This window comes from Helicoverpa zea, chromosome 29 (genome assembly GCF_022581195.2).
Source record: "Helicoverpa zea isolate HzStark_Cry1AcR chromosome 29, ilHelZeax1.1, whole genome shotgun sequence".
Taxonomy (NCBI): Eukaryota; Metazoa; Arthropoda; class Insecta; order Lepidoptera; family Noctuidae; genus Helicoverpa; species Helicoverpa zea.
In genome coordinates, this window is record NC_061480.1 from 6,025,801 (window position 1) to 6,038,424 (window position 12,624).

Consider the following 12,624-nt stretch of genomic DNA (forward strand, 5'->3'; position numbering starts at 1 on the left):
TCAGAGTTCCGAAACACAGTCATTGGTGTCCAAGATATACTTAGAAAGTACAGACAAACTAAGAAAAGTTGCATTGGTACTTGCCTGACCTGGAATGGAACACACACTCATACTTCAGAGCTTTACCGACGTCAAAAATCATCAAACGACCCCTCCCGCTGTGGGTTAGCAGCGGTGAGGGAGTGTCAGACTCTTACTGACTAAAAGCCGTCGTGTTCCGTCGTAGACCTTTTATGTACCACGGCCGCGGTATCTCTTTTGAACAACCCGCAGCCCCGGTCATACTTCAGAGCTTGGTTATTTACAGACTAGGCCACCACATCGCTATATTCTATATAGATGATCTAATAATATTGTCTGTAGTAAATTCATTCTGTACTCAGATCAACACAGCTCAGTCAAGGTTGCATGTGAGTTCAAAACAGTCGCGTTGGTCGACTGCTAATTTTGTACCATAAAAACAAAACAAGTTCATGGTAAACTCGATCCTAATATTGTATCTATCCAATGTTTTGGTTGCTAGAGATCGGTGGTTGATATTACTTGTATGGGGCTAATGTCAAAATTCTCTCTAGATTAGGTATTGAAATACAGATAGACGAATGTTTAGCTAGTAAAACCTGGTGTTTGTTGTGAAGTGCTTATAAATGTGAAATATCAAGAGTGTACTGGAAGATAATGAAATAATTAGCTTTTTTACTATTCAAAATCCTTTTTAGAAGTGGTGAATTATAAAGTTTCAAAAATCGGAATAACGTGAGTATTAATTTATTCAATAGCTTTGCTATATTCCTAAATGATACTAAATATTCTATATACTAATTAGTTTTAAGTTGTATATATCGGGTGTGTCGTTCATAATCACATTAAATGAAATGCGTTAATATACTGGTTAATATATGTCGATTAACACAAAGATAAAAGAGAAATACGTAAAAATAAAAAAATGTTTTTTTCAAACAAAGTAAATAGAATAAAAATGTGCAAAAATTAGAACACCATATAAAAGTCAGTCATTACAAACAACTGAAAATTCTCCCTTGAAAACTGACAGCTGTCAACTGATCAAAACATACGATACTCCTAACTTTATCTCTGCTTTACACATGATGTTGTAAATTATAAAAACGAAAAATGACTCCTGTGGCTAAACCACTGAATGGATTAGGTTATTTTTTTTACAATTCGCCATAGAATATCATAAAGTATATGCGATATGATTTAATGTGATTGTGAACGACACACCCGATATAAGTTTATTTTTAATTTTTAAAATTAATGTAAATATTATGTACTTCAAACAAAAATATTCTCCACTATTTAATGGATGTTATTACACATAGTATAAACCTTTTATTCTATCTATAAAAAAAATCGGTTGCGTAGTTTTGAAGATTCAAGCGTACAAAGGGACAAAAAAAGCGACTTTGTTTTATACTATGTGTGTAGGTACTTAAAAGTTCTTTAAAAAACTAAGTAAGTAAAGGCTGTAGCTTAGTAATCAACTCTAAGGCTACCTCTATCGTTTTCCAAAACATAATATAACTGGGTTCAGTGGTTTTCGAGATAAGCTCTTAACAATACAGTTATCTATTCATTTTATTATTATTCTTGTTGATACTATACTTGACGCTCACGGAAAATAATATCACTATTGAAGGTCAGAGGCTAGTAGATAATTATGTAATACGAGATACCATAACATAGGTATTATTTTCATTTGGTAGATCTTTATTATACATAAGTAATGCGGTGTTGTTTTTAACTGACTTCCAAAAAGGAAATCCTTAGTTTGGCCTGAAGGAATGTTTGTTTGCGCGCGATTATCTCGCCTTTGGATGAACCGATTTTGTTACATATAAAGAAAAATAGGTACTTAGATAAACTTAGATTTATCCTTTTTATTGCATACCTTCAGCAACCCAATCTGACAATCCTTCTCCGTGTGAGAGCAGGCCTGTGCCCAGCAGTGGGACGATAAAAAGGCTGTTACGTCATTTACTAACTGGTGGCTTTTACGAGTTACCTACATACATACACAGCTGTATTTTATTTAACATCGGCAAGAATGGGAACAACATGTGACCCCCGTAATCCCCTTAAACTTAAGCAGAAGATCTACAAGACGGTTCAGAGAGCTGGCCCACAAAAGCGACGAATGAAAAACAATTGCATGCAACAGTTATGAGAATGTTAAATATGGTGGAATTTCCCCAGAAAATCGAACCTAATATTTTTGAGATAAGTTGCATTTTTTACGTTGTACTTATTTAAAATATTATGTATATCATGGTGATTGAACAATATTTTTTGTACTGAATGTTATCTAGATCACAATATTTGTAAGATTACTGATTGCTGATAAAGTATTATTTACCAATAAGTTATTTTTAGTCAAGGACAACGGTATTGGGTTGCCGAGTTGAGTTGCCGGGCTGGGTTGAGGAGGTCAGATAGGCAGTCGCTCCTTGTAAACCACTGGTAGAATCATCGGCACGAATCTTGAGCGCTGACCTTCACCTGCGCAGAAGTGATTTATTAGCAAAGAACCAATCCAAGAGTGACGGTTATGACGCGATGCACTGCGGGTCAATCACCGCTTTAGCCCGCCCCCTTGCTTCACTTCATACCACAAAAGGGACCCAATCAATTATTTTTGCGCAGGTGAAGGTCAGCGCTCAAGTTTCGTGCCGATGATTATACTTAGTTGCATGTAGTTAGACTGGAAGCCAACGCCAACATAGTTGGGAATGGGCTAGGCCTATGACGATGATGAAGTTCTAACTTCGTTATATATTTTTTATCTGCTTGGAAGCTTAATAGATTAACGCGTTTAAAACAAACAAGATTTAAAAATACAACAAATACGTATTATTAAATAAAGATTAAATTCTGATAAAAATGTTTTAGATTATAGCTATCGTTACGTACCTATTAATATCTTATCTATGGAACTCAAAGTATAAAACATCTGGATGATAGGTTAGTAGTGAACGATATTTCAAGGAGGAGGGAAGCTTATACTTTCGACCAAAGAGGTATTTATTATAATTTAAGATTGACCATTATTAAATAATGCAAGATTTGCTCTGAACGTTGCTCATATGAGCATCTTTTCTTTTCTATCTTTTCTTTTCTATGTTAAGTCCTCAAATTATCAAAAAATCGCGCTCACTTCGCACCTACTCCTTTCTATGTTTAGTCGTCAGTCTAACTTTGGATATAGGTACGACAAGTCAAACCGAACTTCCCGGTATTACTATTATTTTGTCCATTGGAAAATACAGAAAAGTTGATTTTGGTATTTATTTGCAGTCCTACCTATTTTGAAGGTGCTCAATAGAAAGTCGTTCCGAATGTCAATCCATGTTAAACCCATTGCCACCAGTTTACCATTTTAAGCAGCTATCTAAGATTCTATTTTTAACCCCTAAGTATAATACATAGCTTATTTTTAACAACACTTATTTTTGAAAAAGAGAAGCGTCATGGTACCTACATGAGGGCGCCGTGTCTCCTCCCGAGCCACTACTCAAAGAGGGGTTTATACCTAAGTCTGACGTATCTGTGTATTTGGTCTGTCTGTGTGTGGGGAACGGATATATCTTGTTGACACTTCTCGTGACCCAAGGGATGGCTTTTATTTCGCCACACGTTTAAGCATTGCCATCCAACGTGGCAATGCAGCTAGCATTTTGGGTACACTGCCGGGTGACAGCGATGAGGACCAATTTTTCGACGCCCTTTGTTAGTTTTACGTAATTTTTTATGTAAATATAGTTTTAGTTTACTTTAAAATAATGTAGGTACAGTCGATTAGATATTTTTTTCATTTTTTAGGTAGACAAACGATAATATTTTTGTTTATTTTACAGAAGAAGCCGTTGCCATGGTTACCATGAAGCTTCCATTAGCAGTACTACTGCTATGCATGTCCAGTACTTGGGCATATAAGATCCTATTCGTCTTTCCTGCTGCCACGAGATCTAATGATGTTCTAGGCAAAGGAGTCGTTTGGGCGCTTTTGAAGGCAGGACATGAGGTATGAAATATGTTAATTTAGTTACAGTTTCCAAGTACTTATATCTTGGACACCATCATCATCAGCCTATTCTTTTTCTCAACTATGTTGGGATCGGGATACGTGTCGTCCTGTATGGATCGCAGTGTTGGGCATTGAAATGAATGGCATTGTTGAATTGACATTGGCATCATGAGAAGAGAGTGCATGTAGTAGAGCTGAGAATGCTGAGATGGATGTGTGGTGTTACTAGAATGGATAAAGTGAGGAATGATTACATTAGAGGAAGTCTGAAAGTAGCGCCAGTTACGGAAAAGATGAGAAGTAGAAGATTGTCATGGTATGGGCATGTAATGCGGAGGGATGATACGCATGCAACAAAGTGTGTGCTAAGTATGAATGTAGATGGATGGAGACCTAAGAAAAGATGGATGGATTGCCTGAAAGATGACATGAATAGGAAGGGAGCGAGTGTCAGTATGACGAGTGACAGGGGAAAATGAAAGAGGATAACATATTGCGCCGACCCCAAATAAAATTGAGAATAGGGCAGGAGGAAGAAGTACCAGTGTTTTACAAGGAGCGACTGCCTATCTGACCTCCTCAACCGAATGACCTGGGCAACCCGATACCGACTGGCAACACAACAATAGATATTAGAGGTATGAGAAGATCCAAAATAAGTTTAACTTTTCATTCTGTAGGTTGGGTATTATGACCATAAAATGACATAAAAATATCGAATTGAAATTCATCGTAAAGATTTGATTGATTGACTAAAATCTTTTTATCGTTTACAAGCATGATTTATTAGGTAATCCATTATAAATTATTAAGTTCTATATGAACTGTATAATAGTTTACCTGATTGATTAGATATTTGATTACAATCAATATATGAAATAAATATGCGGAGTAAGGCCACTTTGCATTTTATTTATCAGAAAATTCTGTCTGCCCCTAGGTTGAAAAATATGCGTAAATATTCATTTATTCTAGAACCCGTCTAAAAAGGACAGTCTATAATGTAGAAAGTCATCATCTTCCGAGCCTTTTTCCCAACTACGTTTTGGTCGGCTTCCAGTCTAACCGGATGTAGCTGAGTACCAGTGCTTTACAAGGAGCGACTGCCCTGTCTGACCTCCTCAAGCCAGTTACCCGGGCAACCCATTACCGCTTGGTTAGGCTGGTGTCAGACTTACTGGCTTCTGATATAATATAACGTAGAAAGTACTGACTGGTAAGAGGAACTTATTGATTATGTCTGCATCGCGCTATGAGAGTGAAGGAACAGTGAGTGCCCCTGTGTCCAAGCAAATGTGCCCGCACTATAACATGTCCTGTGCAGTTGGCTAATCTCCTCCAGAACAGCCGCCGTAGCTGATCATCGGCTAAGAGGACATAATCACTATGTCTACAGTGTCCGGGAACTGTCAAGAAAAGGTTTCTAATATATTTTTTATGTTTATTTTAGGTGACATGGGCAGCTACTTACAAGCAGGAAGCTCACCCCAACCTGACGATTATAGATCTGCCAGAGGCAAAGAAGATTGTGGACAGTAAGTAAATTATCTAACTAGGTGTTATCGTCAAGACTTTTTAACTAAAAACCTTCAGTTTCGAAATTCAGTGAATCGTGAATCCAATCAAAGTTTTTCTCAGTCAGATATTTGCTTGTTCTAATGCACTACCTTCACGCTGATTAATGAGCCCGATCAAGCTATTGCCAACTAATAATTTCAGTCTCTAGGGACATAGAAAGTCTGACCACAAACCACTGCGATTGTCAAACAGCATAGTAAGTATAGCAAAAATATAATAACGCGACCAGAGAAATAAATCGTAGAATTTAGGAATTCAGAGGATTTTTTTGGATACGTAGACTCTTGAGTGTTCTTGGGATATTTATATTCGACTCTAAACATCTCAAACTTGAGCTATAATTTTTAAAAACCATCTGTTCACAGGTTTCGATCCAATAAAAATGGCGGCCGATAACAACGTGACCATGTCCTTCATGAAGGAGCATACTCTTCGTATTTGTACGGCAACCGCGCAAAATGCTGAGCTACGGAAAGTGCTCGTTGAGAAACAGTTCGACGCTGTCATGACTACTTTTTATTTGAATGAATATGATGCTGGGTAAGTGAGTTATTTCCTAAGAATGATATATCGTTTTTATCGTCCCACTGCTGTGCACAGGCCTCCTCTCACACGGAGAAGGATTGAGCATTAATCACCACGCTTGCTCAACGCGGGTTGGTGCTTTCAGACTACATAGTCCAGGTTTCCTCAAGATGTTTTCCTTCACCTTTTTATCAGCCTTTGGTGTCCAAGATATACTAGTTATTTCATTATTATTGATTAGTTCTGGCTCAGTCAAAGCGCGTATAGATCGATTGTAAGGTTAAGCAGCACTTGTCGCAGACCACGAATGGATGATCATCTGGTCATTACGCGGTCTTCCGTGTTTCCCGACCGGATAAATTTTCGGATCCCGGCTATCATTTGAACGTCTTTGGCAGCCGTTAGGTCTATCTAAAGCTAGAAAGTCTGACAGTCTTTTCAAATTGTACTGAGAAATAACGGGTCCAACCTATAAAATTCATCTGATTTGGCTTTAGACAGAATGAGCCAAGCGTTGATTAACCTTACAGTCAATCGATCCGCGTCGCTGTTTTTCATCCACAACTTTCTCTACTAAACAAAAAATAAATAAATATAATGCGTAAAAACCCACTAACATTATAAACCGTCTGATTCTGCAGATACGCAGCCATCCAGCAAGTCCCCTGGATCTTCTTCAGCACGGTGAACTATCATCCGATGCTAGAACTAATGGTAGATGAAGTTCGGTCTATACCGACCACGCCTATTATACTGAACGAGTGTGAGACCCCCATGAGTCTGCCGAGAAGATGGCTTAATGGCCTTATGTATATGTTTTTAATTGCTTATAACTGGTAAGTTCTTGCATTACTTTCTTGCAGTATCTTTTACAACATAGGAATCCACTAAAGTGCGTTACTGCGACGTACACAAATAAATATTTCTTCGGGTCTACTCGCTGTAGCAAACAGTAAACCAATTGCGTGCGAAACTGCGAACATTTCTAAAATGTCTACGAAATTGCAACCATGCAGTGTCTTCACACTAATGGATCTTCAGCTCGGTTTTTTTTTGCGTCACAAGGTTCGGAAGTTCGTCAAAAGGTTGTTCCGCGTTTATTAGCTACACAGATAGATCAGAAAGAACCAGGCCTGAGAACGGTTTATTTTTTTATACCTTCGAAAAAGGCGCAGAATATACATATTTACCATCAGTTTGACCAATATCATCGGCTAACATCATCATCGTCATCATATCAGCCAATTGCCGTCCACTGCTGAATGTACGTCTTCCAAAAGGTCACCCTCGTCTCGGGCATCTATCGTTCATCCACTGCCCAGCTAACATAATACCTCTTAAACCAATCTCAGAAGCTAAAAAATATTTACACATTTCAGGTATGACCAGCCAAATCAAGTAGCTCAATACGAGTCCATGTTCTCTGAACTGGCAGCCAAACGAGGAGTTCCCCTGCCCCCCTTCGAGGAAGCCAAGCATAACGTGTCCATACTCCTGGTGAACTCCCACGAGTCCTTGCAGAATGGGTACAGCTCTCCTCCCAATGTGGTGAACATCGCTGGATATCATATTAGTGAACATCTGGCTCCATTGCCTAAGGTATGTTCCAACCAAGATTCATATTATGTTAAATTGGTGGGTCCCGGCTGTCATTAGATCATCTTAGGTGGTGGTGGGAAATTAGAAGCCAACCATTCTTACCAGGAGTTGTCCGGCTAACGGATACGAGACAGATAGGCAGTAGCTCCGTGTGGTATTCAGCTCCATCCAGTTAGATTGGAAGAACACACCAAGCATTGCTTAACGTTATGATCGATAGACCGTATACCTGACCGATAGGCTGTAACTTAGCCACGATCGTCCACTGACATTCTATTAACCTGTTCAATTTTCCAGGACTTGCAAGAACTCATGGACAAGTCCAAAAACGGAGTGATCTTCTTCAGCATGGGATCTATCCTGCGCGCGGCAGGGCTGGACCCTAAGAAACGCGATGCTCTCATCAAGATGTTCGGGAAGCTGCCTTACACCGTGATTTGGAAGTACGAGGAGCCTCTGGATAACCTGCCTCCTAATTTATTTATTTATTTATTTGTTTACCTCAGGCAACTAGGGCCCATAGAAAGTACAATACATACATAATTTAATATTGCAATACTTATAAACTAATACATATAAAATAACAATAATCAGCAGGACAATTTCTATTTGTTAACACGAATAGGCGGTGTCGTGTTGCACTGCGTGGTGTCGCGTAGCCTCCCGCGGAACCGCCGGAAAACGACACCTTTCGGCCAAAACGCTTCTTGGAACATGTCGAGATGCTGAGTCGGCACACGTACCACAAACGATTTGAAATTTGTGTTGTGTCTGGGCTCCAACCTCTCGACTCTTAAGGTCCAGTTCGTCTTGACTCGTATATACTCCACGATCTCCTCGACCTTCGTGGAGTGATGTAAACGCGAAACATACAGCTGCGTCGTCGGTATTGCGGGGCGCAGCAGCATGTTCGGACCAGTCAACGCAGTTCCGCATTGATTTCGGCTAGATGGCTTCTTCTTCCTTCTTTCCACCTTCACGAAACCATCTGCATCAACTTTCCCTTTACATGGTACAGATTGTACCGTACCTCGGGTTCCTTCGGGCTGATATTGTATCGCCACAGTAGCTTTAGGTGGCCGTTGGACGGGATCTCGCTTTACGGCATCCGAGTAAACACGTCCAAGCCTAGACGTGCTTACATTCGTCGGCGTCCCGTAGGCAGGGGACGCGGGGAGGGCGGGGCACGGTGACGCATCACTAGTATTGGCGACGGCAGGCGACGAGTGCAATTTTGCTGACTCGGCGCGTTGCGGCGATGCGTTGACCTGTCCGTGGCGTGTGTTGTCGCTGTTGGCATGCGCGTGTGACCTACATGCAGAGTTTCGCAATTCTGCTACCTCGTTACGTAGATCACAGATGGTGGATTGTGATGCCTCCAGCTTCAATTGCAGCTCGACCAGGCTGGACCTCATACTCGTGATGTCCTTTAACAGCCTGGTGACGTCGACGTGATCGAAAGTGACCGGGGGCAGCTTCCGCAACTCCTTTGCCACGAACGTTGGCACGTCGTCCGGGTCGGTCTCCTTCAACAGCCTTATAGTGTCTTGGAGACTCCTCTCTCCCTTTTCATCTCGCCTGCGGGTCGGCATTCGGTCTGCCATTTGCAGCGACTCGTACAACAGCTTCTTTGCGCTGCGTATCTCCTCCTCGGTGAAGTTTGAGGTGCAAATCTGCACAATATAATGTACACATCAGGCCTTGGTTACCACAGCCTACCGTTCTTGGTAAGTAACAAAAACTGGGCACAGTCTGTGGGTTCATACTCGGAGTAATTATAGAATAAGGAGACTTTTTTTGGCGAAAATGACTTTCTCTAAGTTTTCACCAAAAGAGTGAAGTAATAGTGAGTGCACTAGTGTTTGCGCAAAAGCTTGTGCACTATAATGTGCCCTGTGCAGCGATAGCAACTCCCATGGCCGGGTCTGACCTCTGCTATATTAAGAAGGGAGTGAATGTTAATATGACGCCTGACAGAGAGGAATGGACTTCAAATTCTTCCATCTGTCATATAAAACCTGTAGCAAATGTCATAAATATGTATCATCCTTCCAGCTCACAAGAACACAGTAGCCTTCATCACCCACGGAGGTCAGTCGAGCACAGTAGAAGCTATCCACGCGGGTATGCCCATGGTAGTAGTGCCGGTTGGTGGGGACCAGCACGCGAACGCCGAGAGAGCTGTCCGAATGGGTGTCGCTTTACAAGTAGACTATTATAAGGATACGTTGGCTGATGATCTTGAAGTGGCTGTTAAGGAGTTGCTGGGGAATGACAAGTGAGTATTGGGGATGTGGTGTTTCTTTAAAGTAGATAGGATTGGAAATTGAAACTGACTTTCGAAGCTCTTGCAACGAAGTAATAAATATTGTCACTTTGATTCGCATTGAACAGAGTATCTATGGAGTTTCATGCTGGTTCTTCTCCATGAGCATAGCTTGACGTTTCGAAAGATCTGTTATACGTTGTTCACGTATTAAGTCCATTTCGTAGCCTATAAGGAATCTTTGCGAATTTTCATGAGATCTATTCGTAAGTTTGTTTTCTTTTTTCAAAAATTTATTTGTTTATTTGACTGCATTGTTACTGCTGTCCGGCAATGCTTTTTCTCTGCCCAAAATAATAGCCATCCTTTTGAAGTATTCTAACCTTGTTATTCTATGTATGTATCTGTTATGTATCGTGTATCCTACATTAACATATCGACTGCAAGCAAGCAATACCTCCTATCTGACATTTTTGTTTCAAAAAACCAAAAAACTTGTATCTACCATAAACTACCTTTAGATTCAAAATAAAAACAAAAAACTTTATTAATCAATACTATGCTTAGAAAAAGAAAACTTGGATTTTCAGTATCTCATTATACCTTCCTCGGAATAAGGATTTTATTAAGTTTTATTGTTCCCCTTTAAAATCCACCCGGAGTCAGATAGGAGGTATTGCTTGCTTGCAGTCGATATGTAGTATATGTGTTATTTTACTTATTTACTTTATTAATTTTCAGATACCGTGAAAAAGCGAAGTTCTTGTCGAAACTATTCCGCACTCGTCCCGTGCCGCCGGCGAAACTCATTCCTTTCTACGTAGAACTCGCTATTGAAACTAAAGGTATAAAGGATCGTAATGACTATTTAACTAACTTTTGAACGTTTTAAAACCACCGTACTCTTGTACTATATCTGACGTAGGTACCTATGTATCTCATTAATAAAAGTTTTGTTAGTAGTAGAACGAAACTCAATTGAATACAGCGCCATCTATGATCGAGTAGCAACAACTACTTTTATGTTTCTAGAACTTTTACTTTTTTGTTCACAGGGGCTTACCACTTACGCTCACTATCACTCAAATACAGTTGGTATGAGCGTTGGATGCTCGACTTCGTGCTCGCTGTGCTCGGCGTGCTCGCGGCGCTCGCGTGGCTCGTCAAGCTCGCTGTCACTGCTTGCGTCAGAAGATTTAGTGGCAAGAAGCAGAGTGCGAATAAGAAGAAGAAGCAATGAACATTGTATCGTTTTATTTTTGTAAACATTTTTCTAGGTACTTACCTCACGTTTTGATGGCTGCGTTGAAAGAATGTTGCAGATTCGTTGCCGTTGAAATAGATGTGTGTGAATAAGATTTTATTTATAGTTTTACGAACTGTTAAATGTACCAAGTAATTGCGTTAATGTTGGCTGAATAAGCTGTTAATCAGTAAGAAGGTGCTGCCATCTATCGGCTAATAGTTAGACATATTTTGCCAGCTACAGTGATAATTTTATTCTTCTACTGTTTAAATGGACAGAGATTATTTGATATTTTATTTATAGTAAGCATATTTTTATAAATTCTATTCTTCAAGGTTTGTGTGTATATGGGCCTTTAGTGCTTAAAAATTTTAAATACCTATATAAATTATACATTTTGATATCATTGTTTAGTAAATTACTTTTTGAATATGATTTGCTTTTTCCTTTTTATGCCTCTTTAACTTAGGAAGAACTTAATTTCCTAATCTAGCGTTACCTACTTTAAAGCATTTATTGCTATTCAGTCATAGATGGCGCTTTGCTCAATGTTCATACTCTATTCAAACTGAGTATTAGTAAGTATTTTTAAATGGGGAATTATAAAACGAGCGATTAAAAAAACGCTTTGCGACTGATGATGACATACTGTATTAATAACTTGAGCGGTATGAATTTGAGTAAGCGAAAAAGTAACTAAACTAACAACGAATATTGATTAATAAAATCCAGAAAGAGCTTACAAAAAGTGGATTGTGATAAATCCATTTCATATATTAAAATTTTATCCGAGCGACTACATTACTAAGTGAGCGACTGGAAATACAGTGAGAGCAACTTCAATATTAAGATAGAATCGATTTTTCTAAGTGAGGTTATACATAACGTACTACAAAAAAGTTCACTTTGAGCAAAGTTTTGTAAGCTGCTTTATTAATGATTATTGGTTCCTGATATTCTATTTTAAGATGGCAGAATTTTGAAAATGAATCGCTGCAAAACCGACTCCACGTAGTCTTGTTTGCCCTACTCCTAGAGTGCAATTCAAAACCGCGTAGGCGCGGAGGGGCGAGGCGGCCTGCGAGTTGAGGCGCAGGTAGTTTTAACGCTCGCCGCAGCGGCCGAAGCTGCGGTGGTGAGCGTGAAAACCATCTGCGACGATAAGCTCGCATGGGACCGCCAGAGCCCCGCAGCGCCGGAGCTGTGACAGAAGCCATGCTTGCTGCATGTTGCATTGTTTTTCCATGCTGCATGCCTGCTTGCAAGCTTCGCTTCAATCCCCTTCCCTTGCTCCGCTATCCCCCGATTACCCCTTGATATCTTAATTATACATTTCCGATTACTATTTAGGAAATGTATAGATTT

At 39.8% G+C, this 12,624-nt stretch overlaps 1 protein-coding gene across 3 annotated transcripts; it reads left to right on the forward strand.

The window, feature by feature from the left end:
* Positions 1 to 419: 419 nt before the first annotated feature.
* LOC124643951 (UDP-glucosyltransferase 2-like) lies at positions 420 to 11,694 on the forward strand. 3 transcript variants are annotated; one of them, XM_047183077.1, is made up of 11 exons: positions 420 to 756; positions 3,876 to 4,042; positions 5,496 to 5,580; positions 5,989 to 6,163; positions 6,790 to 6,984; positions 7,528 to 7,747; positions 8,045 to 8,220; positions 9,431 to 9,474; positions 9,803 to 10,025; positions 10,755 to 10,858; positions 11,069 to 11,694. In XM_047183077.1, the coding sequence occupies exons 2-11, from the start codon at positions 3,890 to 3,892 to the stop codon at positions 11,251 to 11,253; spliced, it is 1,560 nt and encodes a 519-aa protein (XP_047039033.1). In that variant the 5' UTR covers positions 420 to 756; positions 3,876 to 3,889; the 3' UTR covers positions 11,254 to 11,694. The 3 variants fall into 3 exon arrangements, with proteins under 3 accessions (XP_047039033.1, XP_047039031.1, XP_047039034.1); XM_047183075.1 differs by lacking the exon at positions 420 to 756 and adding an exon at positions 2,880 to 3,038; XM_047183078.1 differs by lacking the exon at positions 420 to 756 and adding an exon at positions 3,638 to 3,747.
* Positions 11,695 to 12,624: the final 930 nt, after the last annotated feature.

Bases quoted from the DNA above. Each gene is read 5' to 3' on its own strand.
- LOC124643951 (XM_047183077.1), top strand. From the start codon at position 3,890: ATGGTTACCATGAAGCTTCCATTAGCAGTACTACTGCTATGCATGTCC. The intron at 6,164-6,789 runs GTAAGTGAGTTA...CTGATTCTGCAG, and splicing joins TTGAATGAATATGATGCTGG to ATACGCAGCCATCCAGCAAG. The intron at 6,985-7,527 runs GTAAGTTCTTGC...TACACATTTCAG, and splicing joins TTTTTAATTGCTTATAACTG to GTATGACCAGCCAAATCAAG.